This window comes from Bactrocera dorsalis, chromosome 5, assembly GCF_023373825.1.
Source record: "Bactrocera dorsalis isolate Fly_Bdor chromosome 5, ASM2337382v1, whole genome shotgun sequence".
Classification (NCBI taxonomy): Eukaryota; Metazoa; Arthropoda; class Insecta; order Diptera; family Tephritidae; genus Bactrocera; species Bactrocera dorsalis.
Genome location: NC_064307.1, coordinates 53,917,516 through 53,944,963, shown reverse-complemented (window position 1 = coordinate 53,944,963; position 27,448 = coordinate 53,917,516). Strand labels below are relative to the sequence as shown.

General features: G+C 38.3%; 2 protein-coding genes and 1 long non-coding RNA gene across 6 annotated transcripts in view; 2 read left to right on the top strand and 1 right to left on the bottom strand.

Moving 5' to 3' along the window:
* The window catches only part of LOC125778799 (uncharacterized), a 209,016-nt gene that overhangs the window by 124,338 nt on the left and 57,230 nt on the right, over window positions 1–27,448 (bottom strand). The gene's annotated exons all lie outside the window — the stretch shown is intronic.
* LOC125778821 (uncharacterized) lies at window positions 5,293–8,162 on the top strand. The gene is made up of 3 exons (XR_007422959.1): window positions 5,293–6,010; window positions 6,159–6,336; window positions 6,402–8,162. It is a non-coding gene; the product is annotated as an uncharacterized LOC125778821 (long non-coding RNA).
* LOC125778806 (uncharacterized) lies at window positions 8,818–27,444 on the top strand. The gene is made up of 2 exons (XM_049458115.1): window positions 8,818–9,152; window positions 23,564–27,444. Exon 2 carries the CDS (start codon window positions 26,280–26,282, stop codon window positions 27,243–27,245), a length of 966 nt encoding a protein of 321 aa, XP_049314072.1. The 5' UTR covers window positions 8,818–9,152; window positions 23,564–26,279; the 3' UTR covers window positions 27,246–27,444.

The following is a 27,448-nucleotide window of genomic DNA, read 5'->3' as shown; positions in this document are numbered from 1 at the left end:
TAATTCCCTTCCAAATCTGGTGTGTTGTCAACTTCAACATTTCCTTCATCTGTGATTGCTCCTTCATTGCGTCCAAGTATATACAAAAACGTCCTGGTTTGATGAATTTTCTTATGCTGGAATCTAGTACGACAGATAACCATATTTCGGACCCGGCGAAGTCGATCAGCCCCGATCTATTTGGGGATGTTTCGTCGTGGCGGCTGAATTTTCCGACCGTAGTGCCAAAGATACCTGCTTTGCCCACCCTGGCGTTAAAGTCGCCAAGTAGGATTTTTACATCGTGGCGGGGCAAGTTCTCATAGGTGCGCTCCAAGCACTCATAGAAGGCATCTTTGGTCACATCGTCATTCTCTTCCGTCGGCGCGTGGGCGCAAGTCAGCGATATGTTGAAGAACCTTGCTTTGAGGCGGATTATGGCTAGACGTTCATCCACCGGAGTGAATTATAGTACTCGGCGACGGAGTCTGTCTCCCACCACGAATCCCACACCAAACTTGCGCTCCTTTATATGGCCACTATATGGTAGTAAATGCCACAGGGACCTACCGCCCAATTCCTTGTCCCGTACATCGCATTTCTTGGATGGCGGTGATGTCAACCTTCACTCTAACGAGGACATCAACCAACTGGGCAGCGACACCTTCCCAATTAAGGGACTGGACATTCCAGGTGCATGCCCTCAAATCATAACCCTTGTTTCGTTTGCTGTGGTCGTCATCAAAAGGGGGGGTCTCTCTTTATTCTGCATTACAACCGATTGTTGGACATCTCGCAATACAGTGAGTTACATAGCAATTACACTACATTTTGTTAGTGAATTTTTTGAATTTAACAAGATTTCATTGGATTGCTGTCCAATGAGTGAGACACATACTGCCAAAAACTTAGCCGAGGAAATAAAAAATGTCAGAACTGAGTGGGGGGTATTTGATAACATAAATTTTGCAGTGTCTGATAACGCGAATAATATAAAGAGTGCCTTACAAAATGAGCTCAAACTACGCCACTTCGGCTGTTTTGCGCATACCTTAAATTAAATTGTTAAAGCAAGTATAAGTGGCCATGACGTTATTACTGTTTTACAAAAAGTAAAACAAATTGTCGCTCATTATAGAAAAAGCACATCTGCAAATGAAAAATTTATCAGTTTTCAACGCAATGCTGGTACCGAACCTTTGAAACTAATTCAAAGCGTTGAAACTCGCTGGAATTCTACGTTTTATATGATTGAACGTTTTATAAAAGTGAAAGATGCTATTAAAAGTACTGTCGCTCTCATAGATAAGGAATTACCCCGAATTAATCCTGACGAATGGTTGTTGCTAAAGGATTTACTTACTATATTAAAACCTTTTGAGCACACCACAAAAGAAATAAGCGGCCAAAAATATTGCACCGGATCAATTCCTATTGTAAATGGTCTCAAAAGCGTGTTTACTATGTGGACAAAAGCCAATACTTATGTAGATCCTGTAAAAGCAGTGCCTTTTGAATTACTAAATGGTATAAATGAAAGATTAGGAAATACCGAAAGGAGCAACACTCTAGGCATGGCATCATTCTTAGATCCTCGTTTAAAAAATGTCGCCTTTTCTGACCCCACAATAGCCGACATATTTAAAAATCGTATCATTGCAGATGTAGGTAGAATAATTCAAGAAGCCCAAGCAAATGAACCCCAAGAACCACAAGTAAAAACCTCAGAGTTTTCAATATGGAGCTATATAGACTCCAATATTGCGTCAAACAAGCCGGGAGGTACTTGTAATTCAAGAGCCATTATCGAGGTTCAGCGTTATTTAGAAGAGGTAGTAATTGCTCGAAATGCGGACCCTTTCAAATGGTGGCAGCACAACAAATATAAATATCCATATCTGTCTCCCATAGCTCGGATAAAATAGGATGTTTAGCGTCATCGGTTCCCTGCGAACGGCTTTTTTCTCAAGCTGGACTTATTTTAAGTGAAAGGAGAATGCGCTTGGACGATGAAAAGACAAAAATATTGATTTTTTTAAATGCGAATCAGTAATAGTTAATAGTTTTTTTAAGTTGTTATTTTAAAATTTACATTTAATGTGTATGTGAGCTAAGTTTTTACTTTTTCTTACTTAATTACTTTGACTTAATATTATAATTTGAGTTATATTAATGTTATTTTCAATCTAAAACTGTTTATTTTTGAAAATCCATTAATTTTTATTCCATTTTAGATCTGAGCATGTGCAATTTGAAGTAAATACTAGGGGTATTCGCTTGCTCTAGCAAAACCCTTGCACGATGCAAGAATTGCATATATTTCCTCTTGGTGCACCGGCACAACACAAACACACGCAGAAAATTATTTGCAATAGCAGTAAAATATGTCAGACCAAAACCCATGTATATTTGCGTGCAATGTCACGCAAAAATATAATTGCAACCCTGTTTTAGCTGTCATTTTACGTAAAGACATATTACGTCGTTAAATTGTTGAGGAAGGTAAGTTTAAAATAGAATATATAATTTCTATTTAAATTATAAAGATTTGTTACAGTTTTTTTTGTTAAAAAATTATGCAGAAAGTGCGCCAATTCACAATAGCCATGCATAATAGTCATTCACAATAAATTGACCGAATCAGCCGTTCATATATCACTAGATTTTGCAATGAATTTTTTTTTTATAGTAGGATGAAGCATCGAAAGCCGGAGTGCGGAACTTTAATCCGCTAAACCTAACCTACTCCCAGCTCAAGACTCTCCCACCACCGGCTAAGTATTACTTCGTGGGAGGGACAAGAAATTTAAGTCTCCTCTATCGTGCGGACTGACGGACGCCTAACTTGTTCAAAAAGTTTCAGTTTTGTCATTATGGATGCTAACGCTTCGCTGACAGCTTTTCATTTACCGCTCGACTGACACATGAGTGTCGTTAAATTATCGACTGTAAAACTACCACCTAGTGTGGTTTTTAGTTTTTCCCTTGTATTTGAAAATATAGTAGTACATGTTCAGAGTCTTCTATATGCTCTGTACACGTCGGACAGTTCGGACTAATGTCATTGTGGAATCTGAAAAGGTAGCTTCTGAAGCACCCATGTCCACTAAGTACTTGGTTCAGATGAAAGTCTAGGTCCCCATGCCGTCTGTCTATCCACGAATGGATGTCCGGTATAAGTCGGTGGGTCCAACGCCCTTTGGATGAGGAATTCCACCGCTCCTGCCACATTTTAATGCTATTGTTCCTCTCCTCTGCCTTTGCCGATACTGTTTTAGGCGCTGGTAGATGGTATAATCGCTCGAGTTCATCTCCCTGGATGTCAATGGGCGGCATGCTGGCTAATACGAGTACTTCAGCACCGTCGGAAAGCACTTATTACTCGAATTGCAGAAAGCCTATGCACTGGAATTATTTGTTTAGCATACGCTTTTATATCCATTGCCTGTATCCAAACTGGTGCCGCATACAGTATTACGGAACTCATTGCTTTCGCTATTAAGAATCGCCGGCTGGAACGCACACAGCCTCTATTGGTCATCATTCTCGATAGGGCATTATAGATTTTGTTTGCCTTCGCGGAAGAATACTCCAGGTGTTCTTTAAATTTTAATTTGGAATCCAATATTACTCCCAGTTACTTCAGTTGCGGCTGCGAGGTAATCTCGCACTCCCCTATAGTGAGCTCTATTCGTTCTTCTATCTTCCTAGTACTTATGAGTAAAACTTCTGTTTTTTCCTCCGCCAGTTTCAGACTCACAGAAGAGAACCATTGGCGTAGACCATTTATGCACTCCTTACATTTATTTCTCAGGTCGGCTAATTGTTTGGCTACTGCTACCACCATGGGATCATCCGCATAAGCTACTAGTTTAACATCTGTTGGTTGCTGTCTTTTTAGCACCCCATCGTACATAAGATTCCATAATAGTGGGCCTAACACGGATTACTATAGGCATATAGCTTCAATAGAAACTGAACAAGTATTATAGTTACTAAAAGAAATACACCTGTGAAGGGTATATTAGCTTCGGTGCAGCCGAAGTTAACGTTTTTTCTTGTTTTTAATGCATTTTTTCAATAAAATGCGAATATGGCAATCCTGTTTTTGCGAAGAAACAATTAATCAACAATTGTTTCTTGAAGGAAATTCAAAGTAATCGTTAAATTCATCCTAAATTAGTTAAAATCATTATTATGAAGCAGTGGCGTAGCTACAACTTCGGGCGCCCGGGGCCAAGGATGTTCTGCCACCCCCCTTTATCTACCTACCTACAAATTTCATGAGGTGGTTCGAACAAAAGTGCTTTTTTACAAAATATTTTCGATATTAAGTAGATAAAATTTAGGAACTAGAAGCCACGCAAATTCTGGTGTTCCAAAATTCTCACAATACGGTTTTTGAGGTATTTGATAGTAAATTTACAAGACATCTTATTAAAAGCCATAGAAAAAACCCATTTTCGCTCTATATCTTGTACACTTTTGCCACAATTTGGAGGAATTTTTGCCCAAATTGGAGTTTTTAAATACCATTTTTGAAAATTTGGAGAAATAAAAGTATTTGTTACATTCAAAGCATAAGGTAACTGTGAGAGTGACACGCCGCGACGTAGTAAAAATGAAGATACTGTTTTTTTGATCACACCTACGAGAAGAGGAGATATAAGCCAAAAGATGTAATACAAATTCAAAGACTGAAGAGCATTGGAGTAAAAATTAATATTTTTCATTGTTATTCAGATTATTACATTGAGAGTGTACAACTCTTTATCTTTTATAATAAATTTTGTAAAAAAATTTGTTGAAGTATTTTTCTGAGTATTAGAAAACTTTTGAAATGTTGTATAAAACCTAACAATCATCAAACATTCCTAAATTGGCAATGAAAATGTTATTTACGATATGCTATTACACACAATAACGTGTGAGAATAGAGAAGGTTCACGTGCATATGTATGTTGCCCTTTGGCATATAATTTTACACGTTTACATGCAATCATATTAATTGATATGATTACCATTTTGCGTATTTTTATGAATACATGCAAAACTTGTCACATTTTCATTAAATTATGCTATTTTCAAAACTACATTTGTAGTTAATGTGCGAATAAGAGTTTTTTTTAATAATTTCTTATTTTTGATAATACATATGTATGTATGTATATTATAAATTCACATATAAGTTAGGCTTTTTAGTTATTAAATAACCAAAAAAATATATTTTTTATTGAGTAATTAGAACTGACGCTTGCTTAACCAAAATTACAATATTTATGCTTAATTCTCACTTGAATAATTACATACAAGTGGCGTGATTCGCTTCCACGAATCTTATGCTGCACAACAGGTAGTGCAGACGCTGACCATGCACTTTCTGGTGCATTTCGGTCACACGTGCCGGAAGTTGTAAGTCAATGCTTGAGTAACAAGTGTTGTGTTAACTCTTCCCCTCTTAAATCGATTGTCCCCAATCGGTGTTGCTCGTAGGGTATGCCGTTGTTATTTGCAAAAAAGGAGCTTTCTGCACGTTTACTATGTCCTCTGCACTAGATTCAGGTGACATATATACTTTTTGACGATTTTTATATAGAAATGCTACTATAACGATTATAATGATAATTATTGTTACATCGGATCTTAAGCTAATTACTGAAGAATTGAAGCATGTTCGCGAATAACGTTGTAAGCGACAATTTTTTCAAAACCGGTTTTTTTGCAGATTACTGTTATAATGGCTCTCTTTTCCAAATCAAAATTTGGCATATTATTACACTTGTTCGTATTCAAATCGCATTTTAATACAAGCACTCAGTGGAATAACGTTTCAAGTGACTTATTTATTGTGTGTAGAATGGCAAAAACTGAGTGTTCTCGTGTGCTTGATAAGTGTGTTAGAGGCTCCAACAGGAAAATAAATTTAGAAAATTGGAAAGATTTCAATAATAAAAAGCTAAGAAATAGTGGGCAATCTTATATTAATAGAAAAAAAAAACAAGTTATACCAGCAAAAAATGTCCCAAAGCAGGTATAGTGGAAAAACGTTTTAAGTACATAATTTTTATTTCATATACATTTTGAACTATTTTGTAATAGATTTTTGATTGCCATTGTAATTTCCAATGTGCAAAACTTGATAATGAACAAATGAAGAACCTTTTTGATAACTTTTATAGCAAAAATTATAACGAGCAATGTTTATTTCTATCCTCACTTCTTGAATTGAGCGAGCCAAAAAGAAGAAGAGTTGAAGAGGGGAGTTCTATACGAAATACAACAGTATTTTATTTTTTGGTGCTTTCAAACGGAAAAAGAGAGAGAGTGTGCAAAAAAATGTTTTGTCACACATTTCAGGTAAATATTTTCTTGTTGTTGTTTTTCGTTGATTTTTACTTTACTTTTTATTTTAAAATATGAAGATAACGCAGCGCAGAGTTCAAATTTTGGTTAAAAAAGTAAAATATGGGAAAAACATTGATGATCAGCGAGGAAAACATGAAAATCGTCCCCACAAAATCATAGAACAGGAAAAACTGAGCGTTGATGAACACATAGTAAGCTTTCCCAGCCAAGAAAGTCACTATGGTCGTTCAACATCTCGAAAAATTGTCTTAACCCCAATTTAAATATTAAAACAATGTACGAGTTATACAAAGTTAAATATCCGGATACCCAAATTTCGTACAGCACATATAAGCACATTTTTCATACAGAACACAAACTACGATTTGGTTTCCCAAGAAGTGATACTTGCAAGGTTTGTGACAAGTATTTTATTGATATGATTGCCGCTGAAAATACGAAACGATTTGAAAATATTCAAAAATTGGCGACAGCTCATCACGAGCAAGCAGATAAAGCATATCTATGCGCAACTTCGAGATGATTCCAACGCTGGCAAAAATTCACAAAATACCGCAGTCATATGTGTCGATATGCAGCAAGTGATTTTCACACCGAATCTCACACATTGTGATGTATTTTATCATCGACAGTATTCTAATTATAATTTTGCTGTCCATAATATCTCAGAAAATACGGTCGATATGTACACATGGCACGAAACGATTGCTAAAAGAGGAGCTGCTGAAATAGCTTCATGTATTTGGAAACACATTACATCAAAATTCAGTATTCTGGAAACTGATCAAATTAGAAAATTGATTATATGGTCCGATAGATGCGTTGGACAAAATAACAACTGGACTATGATTGCTTTGTGCCACAGCCTTCTGATCAAATACTTTTCTGAAGTGAATCAAAAATTTCTTACTTCAGGGCACAGCTTTCTGCCATGCGACCGGGATTTTGCACTTATCGAAAAAAAGAAAAAAACAGCTCAACTTTATACACAGGCAGATGTGTGTCATATGATTCATTTTGCAAGGCCTTCGAATCCATTGCAGATTCATCAAATGGCTCTATATGAATTTAAAAACTTCGAGATGCTAGTCAAAAATTTATATAGAAATCCTTTGTGCAAAATAACTGCTGCAAAGTGGATACAAATTTCTAGATACGATCCAAAAACACTTAAAATGCGTAAGCAGCATAATATAGCAGAAGCATGGACTTCTTATAATTTGTGCTCAAAAAAAAAAACATAAATTATGCGAATTATACTTTGCCAATGCTCAGGAATGATACAATAAACGTAAGTGATGAAAAGAAGTAGGACCTTCTGGCAATGGCGTCGTATTTACCAGAAAACTGTGCACAGTTTTATAAACAGTTGCCAAGACATATATTGACCAATACATATGTATATTGATACTCTATACTATTTACTATATATCCGTTGTGAATTACATTTTGCGGAAATATCGTTTAAATTTATTTGAAATAAAAGATTTTTCGTTTTGTTTATAACCTTCTTTGTTCGTTTGTATTACTGAAATACATTTTTTTTGGTTTTGAAACCTTTACTTTCCAAATCTTCTTCTTCTTCTTTACTGGCGTAGACACCGCTTACGCGATTATAGCCGAGTCAACAACAGCGCGCCAATCGTTTCTTCTCTTCGCTACGTGGCGCCAATTGGATATTCCAAGCGAGGCCAGGTCCTTCTCCACTTGGTCCTTCCACCGGAGTGGAGGTCTTCCTCTTCCTCTGCTTCCCGCGGCGGGTACTGCGTCGAATACTTTCAGAGCTGGAGTGTTTTCATCCATCCGGACAACATGACCTAGCCAGCGTAGCCGCTGTCTTTTAATTCGCTGAACTATGTCGATGTCGTCGTATATCTCGTACAGCTCATCGTTCCATCGGATGCGGTATTCGCCGTGGCCAACGCGCAAAGGACCATAAATCTTCCGCAGAACTTTTCTCTCGAAAACTCGCAACGTCGACTCATCGGTTGTTGTCATCGTCCAAGCCTCTGCACCATATAGCAGGACGGGAATTATGAGCGACTTATAGAGTTTGGTTTTTGTTCGTCGAGAGAGGACTTTACTTTTCAATTGCCTACTCAGTCCGAAGTAGCACCTGTTGGCAAGAGTAATCCTGCGTTGGATTTCTAGGCTGACATTGTTGGTGGTGTTAATGCTGGTTCCTAAGTAGACGAAATTATCTACAACTTCAAAGTTATGACTGTCAACAGTGACGTGAGTGCCAAGTCGCGAGTGCGACGACTGTTTGTTTGATGACAGGAGATATTTCGTCTTGCCCTCGTTCACTGCCAGACCCATTTGCGTTGCTTCCTTGTTCAGTCTGGAGAAAGCAGAACTAACGGCGCGGGTGTTGAGACCGATGATATCAATATCATCGGCATACGCCAGCAGCTGTACACTCTTATAAAAGATTGTACCTGCTCGATTCAGTTCTGCAGCTCTAATAATTTTCTCCAGCAGCAGATTGAAAAAGTCGCACGATAGGGAGTCGCCTTGTCTGAAACCTCGTTTGGTATCGAACGGCTCGGAGAGGTCCTTCCCGATCCTGACGGAGCTTTTCGTGTTGCTCAACGTCAGTTTACACAGCCGTATTAGTTTTGCGGGGATACCAAATTCAGACATCGCGGCATAAAGGCAGCTCCTTTTCGTGCTGTCGAAAGCAGCTTTGAAATCGACGAATAGGTGGTGAGTGTCGATTCTCCTTTCACGGGTCTTTTCCAAGATTTGGCGCATGGTGAATATCTGGTCGGTTGTTGATTTACCAGGTCTGAAGCCACACTGATAAGGTCCAATCAGTTTGTTGACGGTGGGCTTTAATCTTTCACACAATACGCTCGATAGAACCTTGTACGCGATGTTGAGGAGGCTTATCCCACGGTAGTTGGCGCAGATTGTGGGGTCTCCTTTTTTATGGATTGGGCAGAGCACACTTAAATTGCAATCGTTGGGCATGCTTTCATCCGACCATATTTTATAAAGAAGCTGATGCATGCTCCTTATCAGTTCTTCGCCGCCGTGTTTGAATAGCTCGGCCGGCAATCCATCGGCCCCGTCGCTTTGTTGTTCTTTAGGCGGGTAGTTGCTATTCGAACTTCTTCACGGTCGGGCAATGGAACGTCTGCTCCATCGTCATCGATTGGGGTATCGGGTTCGCCTTCTCCTGGTGTTGTGCGTTCACTGCCATTCAGCAGGCTGGAGAAGTGTTCCCTCCATAATCTAAGTATGCTCTGGGCATCGGTGGCTAGATCACCTTGGGGGGTTCTACAAGAGTATGCTCCGGTCTTGAAACCTTCTGTAATCCGCCGCATCTTTTCGTAGAATTTTCGAGCATTACCCCGGTCGGCCAGCTTATCAAGCTCTCGGTACTCATGCATTTCGGCCTCTTTCTTTTTCTGTCTACAAATGCCTCTCGCTTCCCTCTTCAACTCACGGTATCTATCCCATCCCGCACGTGTTGTGGTCGATCGTAACGTTGCAAGGTAGGCAGCCTGTTTTCTCTCCGCTGCGACACGGCACTCCTCGTGTACATATGTGAAAAAGGAAGTGAAGCCAGAGAACATAAAGACATACATATCTTAATATATAAAAATCACGTGTCACGTTGTTTGTTTGCGATGGACTCCTAAACTACTGAACCGATTTTAATGAAATTTTTAACACTGTGTGCAGTTTGGTCCAACTTGAAAGATAGGATAGTTTATAACTCTCCTTATAGACGCATTATTTATTTATTGCAAATTATTTGTTTATTATTAGCAAAGAGCTATCCACCAGTTGGTGGCGCTAACAGCGGTATTGAGTGCGGTATGTTACAGTAGATGACGCTACAAACATTAAAAACATTAAATGAAAATGCGTTGTTTGAAGTTTATATTATTTGTGGTAAAGTTATACGAGTCTATGACTTCCAAAAAAAATAAAAATTGGGCGGGGCGAAGTTCGCCGGGTCAGCTAGTACATACAGTGCTGTGCAAATAAAAGTTACCACCATACAAAAGAACAAAATAAAGGTATTGCGATGTATTTTTTTTGAATTTTTAAACTATTTTTCGCTTATTTTTGGATGGCAACCATTTTTTGTAACTGTGCATAGCCTATTGTCAAGTTTGTCACCCTTTTTTCCTCAAACTTCGCGTCAAATCAAATTCAAGTGCGGTTGAGTAATAAATGTGCAAATATGAAACAATTAACTTCTGATGAAAAAAGTGCAATTTTAACGTTAAGGAAGGAAAATTATTCTGCGAGGGAGATTTCAAAACGAATTGGATGCAGTCACGTCTCTATCCTTAAGTTGTATAAAAAATTTGATGCAACAAAAACAACAAAAAGGACTCCTGGAACTGGATTGAAAAACAAAAAGACCACTGACAGGATGGATCGAAATTTAAAAAATTTGTGCATACGATCTCGATTTTCGTCTTCAGCAGAATTGAGTTCCGAGATGAGGGAACGTTATGGAGTCACTATTAGTGCTTCTACAGTACGAAGAAGATTAGTAGCTGCAGGATTACGAGCACGACGGCCAAGAAAAAAACCAGTTCTGAGCACAAAAATGCGTGTTGCTCGGCTGAATTTCGCCAAACAACATCAAAACTGGTCTATAAATGATTGGAAGAGAGTGATTTTTACGGACGAATCCAAAATAAACTTAAACCAATCGGATGGCGTCGTATACGTTCGTAGAAGGAAACATGAAGATTTGAATCCTGAGACAGTTATAACCAGGTGCAAATTCCCACCCAGTTTTATGGTATGAGGTGGCATTTCCTACTTCGGTTGTAGCGAATTGGCCTTCATCAACGGTACGTTGAATGCTCAGGGCTACATTACAATAATAAAAGAGTTTTTGGAGCCATCAATCGATGCGCTGTTTCCAGTAATTGTTGATCCGATATTCCAGGACGATTCTGCACCATGCCATAGAGCGAAAATTGTGAGTTTTAAAATTTTTGTTATCAATAATTAATTAATTTAAAAAACCAGTAAAATTAAAAGCAATTAATTCATTATTTTCTTTAAGGTAAAGGAATATCTGGACCGAACTGGCATAAAAACACTAATATGGCCTGGAAACAGCCCCGATTTAAACCCTATTGAAAACTGTTGGGCGGCTCTGAAGAGACATGTAGTTAAAAGGAACCCAAAAAACAAATTGGAACTGAAAACTGCAATAACTGAGGCTTGGAATACGCAAATAACGATTGACTACTGCCAAAAACTAGTAAGTTCCATGCCAGACAGAATTGCAGCTGTTATAAAGGCCCGAGGAGGACATACTAAATACTAATGTATTGAATTTTCCCAATTTCATAATAAACACAATATTTTTTTTTAAATACAATTAAATTTTATGTCAAACCGCTCAGTTATTATTTTTTGTTCATCATACGCCCCCATGGAAAATCCGGGTAGTTTCCTTAAATTGGAAATATTCACGATATACATTTTTATCTTAACTACCTAACATATTTATGAAGTAAGTTATAGTTTAAAGATTCAATAAAAATTCTTTTGAAACAAAAATTATTTACTGTCATGAGTATTTATTTCTAGTTTGAAATATGTAGGTAGTGGTAACTTTTATCTGCACAGTACTGTATATATGTCTTTTTGTGTTCTTTGCTTGAACCACGGAATTCACCTCACAACAATGGGATTCACGTGGTGAAATGTTAGCATTGTTTACAGTTCTCACATACTCAAGCAGAGAATATGAAGAGAAATAAATAAGTATATGTATGTATGTATGTCGGAGCGATAGTACTTGTATTTTGTGTGTCAGTGTACATGCGTATGTCGGACTGCTAATATTTTGTGCGCAACTGTATGTGCCACACCGTTGTTTGAAGTAGGCGACGCATTGGCGGCATATATCAGAGCCGCTCAAAATAATGCGCAATTTTTCATGCCTATACTCGGAGTATAGGCAAGCAAATGCAGTCGAAGCATGTACGCTATGACGCCAATTCTGCCAGCGTCAAAAATACACTCGAAATACAGGAATTCAGTTTCGAATAAGCATATAGAGGACTTAATGAGAATCAAAACTTACGATCTTGAAGTCGATATGGAAAAAATCATGGAAAGTTAAAAAAAATTAACTTAAAATTATTGTTTTTCTTAATTGCTTTTTTAATCAAAAACCATAATTTTTTATTTTTTTCTAAATTTTTAATAACAAAATAACCAAATAGCACGATTTCACTCAGTGTACTAAGCAAGCGCGCGCACACAATCATACGCTGGCAGATATCAAATGTGTGATTGTATGCGTTGGTAAATAAATTGCGTATTATTTTGAGCGGCTCTGGCATATATTACGGTACTATAGAAAGTAAATGTGCAAATAAGCATAGTAACAGGACAAGAGAAACTGTTACTGAGTGAGGTCTGATCGTATTCTGCGAACAGAATAAAGAGAGGCAGAAACCGTTAGCTACATTTAGAGCAATGAAAGGGTGCATATACAGTACTTGTCCAATAAATTACGAACGAGAGCAAAAAAACAAAAATATATATATATATATATATGGCGACAAAATATTGAATATGATTCAATACAAAAATATAATAATTTAAGTTTAATGTATATAGCATATAAAAAATAATTTTTTTCTAAAATTAGCCAAATATTTATGTTTTTATTAATGATTAAAGTTAGAACTATTTTTCACTTCGTTCGTAATTTATTGGACAAGTACTGTACATATAACTAGGCAGAGATAAAAAGACTCTCACTGGAAGTGAGAGAGCAATTGCTAAACGTCAAAACCTGAACTTTGACAGCTAATCGAGTTCAGTAGGTTTTGACTTTTAGCAATTTGAAAAGAGGGACGACCAGATTAAAATCTTAACAAAAAAATATGTAAACGGAGGGATTTGTTACCGTCGATCAAGATCGTTAATAAAATATATAAAACAATGAAAATAAAAGAAAATGCGAAATTTAAATATATTTCATGAAACGTTTGCAAATTTGATGCATAGCATAACTAAGTTTCAATTACAAATGATTAAAAACATTTATTAATTGAGAACTAACAGGTTTAATTCACCGTATTAAGTATTGAAAGATTGAAAGTCAGTTGTTTTAATTTACCATAAAATCATAAAAAGAATTTAAGTAGTTTCGCCATGTATTAAGAGTCCAATATACAAGGTCTGTCGCAAAAGAAACAGGACTGTTAAAAAAAACAACAAAAAATTAATATTTTTCAAAAGTTATATTTTTTTTATTCAAAGTAATTTCCTTGTGCTTCGATACAGCGTTTAGCCCGGTCAATTAGCATTTCAAATGAGTGTTTAAGGTCATTTTTCGGAATGCTCTTGAGAGTATCGGTCGTCGCCTTTTGGATATCTGAAATGTCCTGAAACCAGTATCCTTTCATGGGCAAATGAAGTTTTCCAAATAGGTAAAAATTACAGGGTGCCAGATCAGTTGCAGTTTTTGTCAAAAAATCAGTGACAAGCGTCCATCGGTCGACGGCGCATTATCGTGCAACAGGCGCCAGGACCCTGCCACATGGTATTGTGGTCGAGCACGACGAATGCGCAACAAAAGACGCTTCATAACACCAAGGTAAAACACAGCATTAATCGTTTGGCCAGGTGCGACGAACTCTCGGTGTACAACAGCCTCGGAATGGTAAAAACAAATCAGCGTTGTCTTTATTTTTGACTTCTGAAGACGACTTTTTTTCGGTGATGGCAGAGGTCCTCACGACCTTCTTGGAATCGCTTAACCACTCATGCACATTACTACGGGATAGGCACTGATCACCATAAACTTTTTTCATCATTTGAAATGTTTCAGTAAACGTTTTCCCAAGTTTAAAACTTTTTACATTTATGTAAATAAAAAAATTGATTACTTTGTAACCAAGTATCAATTTATTGTCATATTTAATTTTCTTTTTTTTGCTATACATATGTTCAATTAAGTTTTTATTTAAGGAGCGAATCCTAAAATACATTCTAGCTCTGAAAAACAATTCTTTTACTTTCGAGCTACAATTTACAAATTACTTAAATCTAAGGGCTACTGGACGTAATTTATACATACATATGTATGTATATGCAAATCAGTACCTTTTACGTCGTCAAATACTGCTTGCAAGGTGCTCATATGCTCCATCAACATATCTGTTGGTTTTGAGAGTCCTCCTTCAGAAAGGTGATTCACCCAAGTATAAGACGAACAATATTCTGAATTGTCACAAATTTCGGGGTTGTCTTGACCGAGTTTGTGGAAGATGTACCCTGCCAAATTCTCAAGTCCGTCGTTGTTGAGAATCTCCAGTTCATTATTTTTTCCATTAGGTCAGTGGAATTTAGATCAACTGACACACGTTGAAAAATATTACCTGCAAAAATATAATAAACATACATACATGTATATAAATAAATGGAATAAATTGTTAGTTATTATTATTATTATAATTAGGATAAGAAACAGTGGTTAGTATGCAAAAACTTAGTTTGTATGTAAGTAGATATTTGCATTTGTTAACATCAATACATTTTTATATAAGAATGTTTTCTGTAGTTTAGGTTTATTAAAATATGTACCTTTGATATTTTGATAATTATCGGTTAGAGATAAGTAATTCCCTTCCAAATCTGGTGTGTTGTCAACTTCAACATTTCCTTCATCTGTGATTGCTCCTTCATTGCGTCCAAGTATATACAAAAACGTCCTGGTTTGATGAATTTTCTTATGCTGGAATCTAGTACGACAGATAACCATATTTCGGACCCGGCGAAGTCGATCAGCCCCGATCTATTTGGGGATGTTTCGTCGTGGCGGCTGAATTTTCCGACCGTAGTGCCAAAGATACCTGCTTTGCCCACCCTGGCGTTAAAGTCGCCAAGTAGGATTTTTACATCGTGGCGGGGCAAGTTCTCATAGGTGCGCTCCAAGCACTCATAGAAGGCATCTTTGGTCACATCGTCATTCTCTTCCGTCGGCGCGTGGGCGCAAATCAGCGATATGTTGAAGAACCTTGCTTTGAGGCGGATTGTGGCTAGACGTTCATCCACCGGAGTGAATTATAGTACTCGGCGACGGAGTCTGTCTCCCACCACGAATCCCACACCAAACTTGCGCTCCTTTATATGGCCACTATATGGTAGTAAATGCCACAGGGACCTACCGCCCAATTCCTTGTCCCGTACATCGCATTTCTTGGATGGCGGTGATGTCAACCTTCACTCTAACGAGGACATCAACCAACTGGGCAGCGACACCTTCCCAATTAAGGGACTGGACATTCCAGGTGCATGCCCTCAAATCATAACCCTTGTTTCGTTTGCTGTGGTCGTCATCAAGAGGGGGGTCTCTCTTTATTCTGCATTACAACCGATTGTTGGACATCTCGCAATACAGTGAGTTACATAGCAATTACACTACATTTTGTTAGTGAATTTTTTGAATTTAACAAGATTTCATTGGATTGCTGTCCAATGAGTGAGACACATACTGCCAAAAACTTAGCCGAGGAAATAAAAAATGTCAGAACTGAGTGGGGGGTATTTGATAACATAAATTTTGCAGTGTCTGATAACGCGAATAATATAAAGAGTGCCTTACAAAATGAGCTCAAACTACGCCACTTCGGCTGTTTTGCGCATACCTTAAATTTAATTGTTAAAGCAAGTATAAGAGGCCATGACGTTAATACTGTTTTACAAAAAGTAAAACAAATTGTCGCTCATTATAGAAAAAGCACATCTGCAAATGAAAAATTTATCAGTTTTCAACGCAATGCTGGTACCGAACCTTTGAAACTAATTCAAAGCGTTGAAACTCGCTGGAATTCTACATTTTATATGATTGAACGTTTTATAAAAGTGAAAGATGCTATTAAAAGTACTGTCGCTCTCATAGATAAGGAATTACCACGAATTAATCCTGACGAATGGTTGTTGCTAAAGGATTTACTTACTATATTAAAACCTTTTGAGCACACCACAAAAGAAATAAGCGGCCAAAAATATTGCACCGGATCAATTCCTATTGTAAATGGTCTCAAAAGCGTGTTTACTATGTGGACAAAAGCCAATACTTATGTAGATCCTGTAAAAGCAGTGCCTTTTGAATTACTAAATGGTATAAATGAAAGATTAGGAAATACCGAAAGGAGCAACACTCTAGGCATGGCATCATTCTTAGATCCTCGTTTAAAAAATGTCGCCTTTTCTGACCCCACAATAGCCGACATATTTAAAAATCGTATCATTGCAGATGTAGGTAGAATAATTCAAGAAGCCCAAGCAAATGAACCCCAAGAACCACAAGTAAAAACCTCAGAGTTTTCAATATGGAGCTATATAGACTCCAATATTGCGTCAAACAAGCCGGGAGGTACTTGTAATTCAAGAGCCATTATCGAGGTTCAGCGTTATTTGGAAGAGGTAGTAATTGCTCGAAATGCGGACCCTTTCAAATGGTGGCAGCACAACAAATATAAATATCCATATCTGTCTCCCATAGCTCGGATAAAATAGGATGTTTAGCGTCATCGGTTCCCTGCGAACGGCTTTTTTCTCAAGCTGGACTTATTTTAAGTGAAAGGAGAATGCGCTTGGACGATGAAAAGACAAAAATATTGATTTTTTTAAATGCGAATCAGTAATAGTTAATAGTTTTTTTAAGTTGTTATTTTAAAATTTACATTTAATGTGTATGTGAGCTAAGTTTTTACTTTTTCTTACTTAATTACTTTGACTTAATATTGTAATTTGAGTTATATTAATGTTATTTTCAATCTAAAACTGTTTATTTTTGAAAAACCCATAAATTTTTATTCCATTTTAGATCTGAGCATGTGCAATTTGAAGTAAATACTAGGGGTATTCGCTTGCTCTAGCAAAACCCTTGCACGATGCAAGAATTGCATATATTTCCTCTTGGTGCACCGGCACAACACAAACACACGCAGAAAATTATTTGCAATAGCAGTAAAATATGTCAGACCAAAACCCATGTATATTTGCGTGCAATGTCACGCAAAAATATAATTGCAACCCTGTTTTAGCTGTCATTTTACGTAAAGACATATTACGTCGTTAAATTGTTGAGGAAGGTAAGTTTAAAATAGAATATATAATTTCTATTTAAATTATAAAGATTTGTTACAGTTTTTTATGCAGAAAGTGCGCCAATTCACAATAACCATGCATAATAGTCATTCACAATAAATTGACCGAATCAGCCGTTCATATATCACTAGATTTTGCAATGAATTTTTTTTTATAGTAGGATGAAGCATCGAAAGCGGAGTGCGGAACTTTAATCCGCTAAACCTAACCTACTCCCAGCTCAAGACTCTCCCACCACCGGCTAAGTATTACTTCGCGGGAGGGACAAGACATTTAAGTCTCCTCTATCGTGCGGACTGACGGACGCCTAACTTGTTCAAAAAGTTTCAGTTTTGTCATTATGGATGCTAACGCTTCGCTGACAGCTTTTCATTTACCGCTCGACTGACACATGAGTGTCGTTAAATTATCGACTGTAAAACTACCACCTAGTGTGGTTTTTAGTTTTTCCCTTGTATTTGAAAATCTTGGGCAATAAAGTAGTACATGTTCAGAGTCTTCTATATGCTCTGTACACGTCGGACAGTTCGGACTAATGTCATTGTGGAATCTGAAAAGGTAGCTTCTGAAGCACCCATGTCCACTAAGTACTTGGTTCAGATGAAAGTCTAGGTCCCCATGCCGTCTGTCTATCCACGAATGGATGTCCGGTATAAGTCGGTGGGTCCAACGCCCTTTGGATGAGGAATTCCACCGCTCCTGCCACATTTTAATGCTATTGTTCCTCTCCTCTGCCTTTGCCGATACTGTTCTTTTAATTTTTTTACAGGTGTTCTTTAAATTTTAATTTGGAATCCAATATTACTCCCAGATACTTCAGTTGCGGCTGCGAGGTAATCTCGCACTCCCCTATAGTGAGCTCTATTCGTTCTTCTATCTTCCTAGTACTTATGAGTAAAACTTCTGTTTTTTCCTCCGCCAGTTTCAGACTCACAGAAGAGAACCATTGGCGTAGACCATTTATGCACTCCTTACATTTAAAGGGTGATTTTTTAAGAGCTTGATAACTTTTTTTAAAAAAAAAACGCATAAAATTTGCAAAATCTCATCGGTTCTTTATTTGAAACGTTAGATTGGTTCATGACATTTACTTTTTGAAGATAATTTCATTTAAATGTTGACCGCGGCTGCGTCTTAGGTGGTCCATTCGGAAAGTCCAATTTTGGGCAACTTTTTCGAGCATTTCGGCCGGAATAGCCCGAATTTCTTCGGAAATGTTGTCTTCCAAAGCTGGAATAGTTGCTGGCTTATTTCTGTAGACTTTAGACTTGACGTAGCCCCACAAAAAATAGTCTAAAGGCGTTAAATCGCATGATCTTGGTGGCCAACTTACGGGTCCATTTCTTGAGATGAATTGTTGTCCGAAGTTTTCCCTCAAAATGGCCATAGAATCGCGAGCTGTGTGGCATGTAGCGCCATCTTGTTGAAACCACATGTCAACCAAGTTCAGTTCTTCCATTTTTGGCAACAAACAGTTTGTTAGCATCGAACGATAGCGATCGCCATTCACCGTAACGTTGCGTCCAACAGCATCTTTGAAAAAATACGGTCCAATGATTCCACCAGCGTACAAACCACACCAAACAGTGCATTTTTCGGGATGCATGGGCAGTTCTTGAACGGCTTCTGGTTGCTCTTCACCCCAAATGCGGCAATTTTGCTTATTTACGTAGCCATTCAACCAGAAATGAGCCTCATCGCTGAACAAAATTTGTCGATAAACACATTTCGAACCGAACACTGATTTTGGTAATAAAATTCAATGATTTGCAAGCGTTGCTCGTTAGTAAGTCTATTCATGATGAAATGTCAAAGCATACTGAGCATCTTTCTCTTTGACACCATGTCTGAAATCCCACGTGATCTGTCAAATACTAATGCATGAAAATCCTAACCTCAAAAAAATCACCCGTTATTTCTCAGGTCGGCTAATTGTTTGGCTACTGCTACCACCATGGGATCATCCGCATAAGCTACTAGTTTAACATCTGTTGGTTGCTGTCTTTTTAGCACCCCATCGTACATAAGATTCCATAATAGTGGGCCTAACACTGAGCCTTGGGGTACACCACTCGAGATAGAGTAGCTCTTGGTGCCTTCGTCCGTCTCAAAAATCAGCCTCCTGTTTTTAAAATAACTCGTTATTATGTTTATGAGGTATTCAGGGGCCCGTATTTCATCCAGGGCTTTGATTATGTGTGCCCATTTTGCTGAGTTGAACGCATTCTTGACATAAGAAAATTATGTTTATTGAATTTTGTTGAATATACAAATTATTCTGTTTTAATTTATGGAAAATTTAAAGTATTACATTAAAATTAAATCCTTTTATTTCAGATTATATATTTTTGTTTCGGCTTAATTGCAGGTTAGAACTACTTAAAATATCTATGTTAAAAAGTAGCGATCGCAATAGTTATAAAAAATCACAGTGATTTAAAAATCGCAATCACTCTATTCACTGAAACTAAAAAATCGCTACTTCGCTCATCACTAGTATCTTTTCATTGGGGCATGTTTTACGTGGCGGGTCCCAAACCCAGCGCACAACCCTGTGTAGGCGATATTTCGCCTTATCATTTTAGCTAGCCTTCGAACAGATGTGCTTAGGCTTCCCTGAGGATACTTGGTCTAAAACCGGAAGTCGTGAGCAGCTTGAGCCATATGTAAGAGAATCGTTTCTGGCCACTCCCAAGTAAATGGCGATCAGAGAACTTTTCTCACTTGCGTGAACTTCTACACATGACTCCATCCTCCATTAGCTTTTCTTAATGCGCATTAATTTTGCGCTTTGAAATTTTGCAAATGTCATTTTCCCTTCAAGAAGCTGCTCATTTGTCGGAGCTGCTGATATCGGACCACTATAACATATAGCTGCCGTACACACTGAACGATCGGAATTAAGTTCTTTCACATTTGCCTAGATATATCCACGAAATTTGGTACAGATTATTTTCTAAGAACAATGTAATCTCCGAAAAAATTGTTCAGATCGGTTAACTATAGCATATAGTTGTCATACAAGCTGAACAATCGTAATCAAGTTCTTGTAGGGAAAACTTTCACATTTGCCAATGTATCTTCACAAAAATTGGCACAGGTTATTTTCTAAAGCAACAATGTAATCTGCGAAAAAATTGTTCATATCGGTTAAATATAGCATATAGCTGCCATACAAACTGAATGATCGGAATCAAGTTCTTGTATGGAAAACTTTCACATTTGACGTGGTATATTCACGAAATTTGACATGGATTACTGCTTTAGGTAATAACATAATCTCCGCAAAAATTGTTCAGATCGGATTACTATAGGCATATAGCTTCAATAGAAACTGAACAAGTATTATAGTTACTAAAAGAAATACACCTGTGAAGGGTATATTAGCTTCGGTGCAGCCGAAGTTAACGTTTTTTCTTGTTTTTAATGCATTTTTTCAATAAAATGCGAATATGGCAATCCTGTTTTTGCGAAGAAACAATTAATCAACAATTGTTTCTTGAAGGAATTTCAAAGTAATCGTTAAATTCATCCTAAATTAGTTAAAATCATTATTATGAAGCAGTGGCGTAGCTACAACTTCGGGCGCCCGGGGCCAAGGATGTTCTGCCACCCCCCTTTATCTACCTACCTACAAATTTCATGAGGTGGTTCGAACAAAAGTGCTTTTTTACAAAATATTTTCGATATTAAGTAGATAAAATTTAGGAACTAGAAGCCACGCAAATTCTGGTGTTCCAAAATTCTCATAATACGGTTTTTGAGGAAATTGATAGTAAATTTACAAGACATCTTATTAAAAGCCATAGAAAAAACCCATTTTCGCTCTATATCTTGTACACTTTTGCCACAATTTGGATGAATTTTTGCCCAAATTGGAGTTTTTAAATACCATTTTTGAAAATTTGGAGAAATAAAAGTATTTGTTACATTCAAAGCATAAGGTAACTGTGAGAGTGACACGCCGCGACGTAGTAAAAATAAAGATACTGTTTTTTTGATCACACCTACGAGAAGAGGAGATATAAGCCAAAAGATGTAATACAAATTCAAAGACTGAAGAGCATTGGAGTAAAAATTAATATTTTTCATTGTTATTCAGATTATTACAACTCTTTATCTTTTATAATAAATTTTGTAAAAAAATTTGTTGAAGTATTTTTCTGAGTAATACAAATTCAAAGACTGAAGAGCATTGGAGTAAAAATTAATATCTTTCATTGTTATTCAGATTATTACATTGAGAGTGTACCATGCACTTTCTGGTGCATTTCGGTCACACGTGCCGGAAGTTGTAAGTCAATGCTTGAGTAACAAGTGTTGTGTTAACTCTTCCCCTCTTAAATCGATTGTCCCCAATCGGTGTTGCTCGTAGGGTATGCCGTTGTTATTTGCAAAAAAGGAGCTTTCTGCACGTTTACTATGTCCTCTGCACTAGATTCAGGTGACATATATACTTTTTGACGATTTTTAAATAGAAATGCTACTATAACGATTATAATGATAATTATTGTTACATCGGATCTTAAGCTAATTACTGAAGAATTGAAGCATGTTCGCGAATAACGTTGTAAGCGACAATTTTTTCAAAACCGGTTTTTTTGCAGATTACTGTTATAATGGCTCTCTTTTCCAAATCAAAATTTGGCATATTATTGCACTTGTTCGTATTCAAATCGCATTTTAATACAAGCACTCAGTGGAATAACGTTTCAAGTGACTTATTTATTGTGTGTACAATGGCAAAAACTGAGTGTTCTCGTGTGCTTGATAAGTGTGTTAGAGGCTCCAACAGGAAAATAAATTTAGAAAATTGGAAAGATTTCAATAATAAAAAGCTAAGAAATAGTGGGCAATCTTATATTCTTCTTCTTCTTTACTGGCGTAGACACCGCTTACGCGATGATAGCCGAGTCAACAATAGCGCGCCAGTCGTTTCTTCTCTTCGCTACGTGGCGCCAATTGGATATTCCAAGCGAAGCCAGGTCCTTTTCCACTTGGTCCTTCCAACGGAGTGGAGGTCTTCCTCTTCCTCTGCTTCCCGCGGCGGGTACTGCGTCGAATACTTTCAGAGCCGGAGTGTTTTCATCCATCCGGACAACATGACCTAGCCAGCGTAGCCGCTGTCTCTTAATTCGCTGAACTATGTCAATGTCGTCGTATATCTCGTACAGCTCATCGTTCCATCGAATGCGATATTCGCCGTGGCCAACGCGCAAAGGACCATAAATCTTCCGCAGAACTTTTCTCTCGAAAACTCGCAACGTCGACTCATCGGTTGTTGTCATCGTCCAAGCCTCTGCACCATATAGCAGGACGGGAATTATGAGCGACTTATAGAGTTTGGCTTTTGTTCGCCGAGAGAGGACTTTACTTTTCAATTGCCTACTCAGTCCGAAGTAGCACCTGTTGGCAAGAGTAATCCTGCGTTGGATTTCCAGGCTGACACTGTTGGTGGTGTTAATACTGGTTCCTAAATAGACGAAATTATCTACAACTTCAAAGTTATGACTGCCAACAGTGACGTGAGTGCCAAGTCGCGAGTGCGACGACTGTTTGTTTGATGACAGGAGATATTTCGTCTTGCCCTCGTTCACTGCCAGACCCATTTGCGTTGCTTCCTTGTTCAGTCTGGAGAAAGCAGAACTAACGGCGCGGGTGTTGAGACCGATGATATCAATATCATCGGCATACGCCAGCAGCTGTACACTCTTATAAAAGATTGTACCTGCTCGATTCAGTTCTGCAGCTCTAATAATTTTCTCCAGCAGCAGATTGAAAAAGTCGCACGATAGGGAGTCGCCTTGTCTGAAACCTCGTTTGGTATCGAACGGCTCGGAGAGGTCCTTCCCGATCCTGACGGAGCTTTTCGTGTTGCTCAACGTCAGTTTACACAGCCGTATTAATTTTGCGGGGATACCAAATTCAGACATCGAGGCATAAAGGCAGCTCCTTTTCGTGCTGTCGAAAGCAGCTTTGAAATCGACGAATAGGTGGTGAGTGTCGATTCTCCTTTCACGGGTCTTTTCCAAGATTTGGCGCATGGTGAATATCTTGTCGGTTGTTGATTTACCAGGTCTGAAGCCACACTGATAAGGCCCAATCAGTTTGTTGACGGTGGGCTTTAATCTTTCACACAATACGCTCGACAGAACCTTATACGCGATGTTGAGGAGGCTAATCCCACGGTAGTTGGCTCAGATTGTGGGGTCTCCTTTTTTATGGATTGGGCATAGCACACTTAAATTACAATCGTTGGGCATACTTTCGTCCGACCATATTTTGCAAAGAAGCTGATGCATGCACCTTATCAGCTCTTCGCCGCCGTATTTGAATAGCACGGCCGGCAATCCATCGGCCCCTGCCGCTTTGTTGTTTTTCAGTCGGGTAGTTGCTATTCGAACTTCTTCATGGTCGGGCAATGGAACGCCTGCTCCATCGTCATCGATTGGGGTATCGGGTTCGCCTTCTCCCGGTGTTGTGCTATCACTGCCATACAGCAGTTTGGAGAAGTGTTCCCTCCATAATTTAAGTATGCTCTGGGCATCGGTGGCTAGATCACCTTGGGGGGTTCTACAAGAGTATGCTCCGGTCTTGAAACCTTCTGTAATCCGCCGCATCTTTTCGTAGAATTTTCGAGCATTACCCCGGTCGGCCAGCTTATCAAGCTCTCGGTACTCATGCATTTCGGCCTCTTTCTTTTTCTGTCTACAAATGCCTCTCGCTTCCCTCTTCAACTCACGGTATCTATCCCATCCCGCACGTGTTGTGGTCGATCGTAACGTTGCAAGGTAGGCAGCCTGTTTTCTCTCCGCTGCGACACGGCACTCCTCGTCGTACCAGCTGTTCTTTTGCACTTTCCGAAAACCAATGGTTTCGGTTGCAGCTGTACGTAAGGAGTTTGAAATGCCGTCCCACAGTTCCCTTATACCGAGTTGTTGACGAGTGCTCTCAGAGAGCAGGAGTGCAAGCCGAGTAGGAAATCGTTCGGCTGTCTGTTGTGATTGCAGCTTCTCGACGTCGAACCTTCCTTGTGTTTGTTGGCGTGCGTTTTTTGCTGCACAAAGGCGGGTGCGAATTTTGGCTGCAACAATATAGTGGTCCGAGTCGATGTTAGGACCTCGGAGCGCACGCACATCTAAAACACTGGAAACGTGTCTTCCGTCTATCACAACATGATCGATCTGGTTGGTAGTTTTTCGATCCGGAGACAGCCAGGTAGCTTGATGTATCTTCTTATGCTGGAATCTAGTACTACAGATAACCATATTTCGGGCCCCGGCGAAGTCGATCAGCCTCAACCCATTTGGGGATGTTTCCTCGTGGAGGCTGAATTTACCGACCGTAGTGCCAAAGATACCTTCTTTGCCCACCCTGGCGTTGAAGTCGCCAAGCACGATTTTGACATCGTGGCGGGGGCATCTCTCATAAGTGCGCTCCAAGCACTCATAAAAGGCATCTTTGGTCACATCGTCCTTCTCTTCCGTCGGGGCGTGGGCGCAAATCAACGATATGTTGAAGAACCTCGCTTTGATGCGGATTGTGCTAGACGTTCATTCTCCGGAGTGAATGATAGTACTCGGCGACGGAGTCTCTCTCCAACCACGAATCCAACACCAAACTTGCGCTCCTTTATATGGCCACTGTAGTAGATGTCACAAGGACCTACTCGTCTATGTCCTTGTCCCGTCCATCGCATTTCTTGGACGGCGGTGATGTCAGCCTTTATTTTCACTAGGACATCAACCAGCTGGGCAGCGGCACCTTCCCAATTAAGGGACCGGACATTCCAGGTGCATGCCCTCAAATCGTAGTCCTTATTTCGTTTGCCATGGTCGTCATCGAAAGGGGGTTTCTCATCCGAGGCTTATAGTTGATTTTCATTGGGGGTGTTTTTTTACGTGGCGGGTCCCAAACCCAGCGCACAACCCTATGCAGGGGATGTTTCGCCTTCTCACGTTAGCTCGCCTTCAAACGGATGTTCTTAGGCTACCCAGAGGATACTTGGTCAAAGACCGGAAGTCGTGAGCTGCTTGAGTCACATGTAAAAGAATCGTTTCTGGCCACTCCCAAGTGAATGGCAATCAGAGAACTTTCCTCACTTGCGTGAACTTCTGCACATGACTCCATCCTCCTATATCCTATCTTATATTAATAGAAAAAAAAAAAACAAGTTATACCAGCAAAAAATGTCCCAAAGCAGGTATAGTGGAAAAACGTTTTAAGTACATAATTTTTATTTCATATACATTTTGAACTATTTTGTAATAGATTTTTGATTGCCATTGTAATTTCCAATGTGCAAAACTTTATAATGAACAAATGAAGAACCTTTTTGATAACTTTTATAGCAAAAATTATAACGAGCAACGTTTATTTCTATCCTCACTTCTTGAATTGAGCGAGCCAAAAAGAAGAAGAGTTGAAGAGGGGAGTTCTATACGAAATACAACAGTATTTTATTTTTTGGTGCTTTCAAACGGAAAAAGAGAGAGAGAGTGTGCTAAAAAATGTTTGTCACACATTTCAGGTAAATATTTTCTTGTTGTTGTTTTTCGTTGATTTTTACTTTACTTTTTATTTTAAAATATGAAGATAACGCAGCGCAGAGTTCAAATTTTGGTTGAAAAAGTAAAATATGGGAAAAACATTGATGATCAGCGAGGAAAACATGAAAATCGTCTCCACAAAATCATAGAACAGAAAAAACTGAGCGTTGATGAACACATAGTAAGCTTTCCCAGCCAAGAAAGTCACTATGGTCGTTCAACATCTCGAAAAATTGTCTTAACCCCAACTTAAATATTAAAACAATGTACGAGTTATACAAAGTTAAATATCCGGATACCCAAATTTCGTACAGCACATATAAGCACATTTTTCATACAGAACACAAACTACGATTTGGTTTCCCAAGAAGTGATACTTGCAAGGTTTGTGACAAGTATTTTATTGATATGATTGCCGCTGAAAATACGGAACGATTTGAAAATATTCAAAAATTGGCGACAGCTCATCACGAGCAAGCAGATAAAGCATATGCGCAACTTCGAGATGATTCCAACGCTGGCAAAAATTCACAAAATACCGTAGTCATATGTGTCGATATGCAGCAAGTGATTTTCACACCGAATCTCACACATTCTGATGTATTTTATCATCGACAGTATTCTAATTATAATTTTGCTGTCCATAATATCTCAGAAAATACGGTCGATATGTACACATGGCACGAAACGATTGCTAAAAGAGGAGCTGCTGAAATAGCTTCATGTATTTGGAAACACATTACATCAAAATTCAGTATTCTGGAAACTGATCAAATTAGAAAATTGATTATATGGTCCGATAGATGCGTTGGACAAAATAACAACTGGACTATGATTGCTTTGTGCCACAGCCTTCTGATCAAATACTTTTCTGAAGTGAATCAAAAATTTCTTACTTCAGGGCACAGCTTTCTGCCATGCGACCGGGATTTTGCACTTATCGAAAAAAAGAAAAAAACAGCTCAACTTTATACACAGGCAGATGTGTGTCATATGATTCATTTTGCAAGGCCTTCGAATCCATTGCAGATTCATCAAATGGCTCTATATGAATTTAAAAACTTCGAGATGCTAGTCAAAAATTTATGTAGAAATCCTTTGTGCAAAATAACTGCTGCAAAGTGGATACAAATTTCTAGATACGATCCAAAAACACTTAAAATGCGTAAGCAGCATAATATAGCAGAAACATGGACTTCTTATAATTTGCGCTCACAAAAAAAAACATAAATTATGCGAATTATACTTTGCCAATGCTCAGGAATGATACAATAAAAGTAAGTGATGAAAAGAAGTAGGACCTTCTGGCAATGGCGTCGTATTTACCAGAAAACTGTGCACAGTTTTATAAACAGTTGCCAAGACATATATTGACCAATACATATGTATATTGATACTCTATACTATTTACTATATATCCGTTGTGAATTACA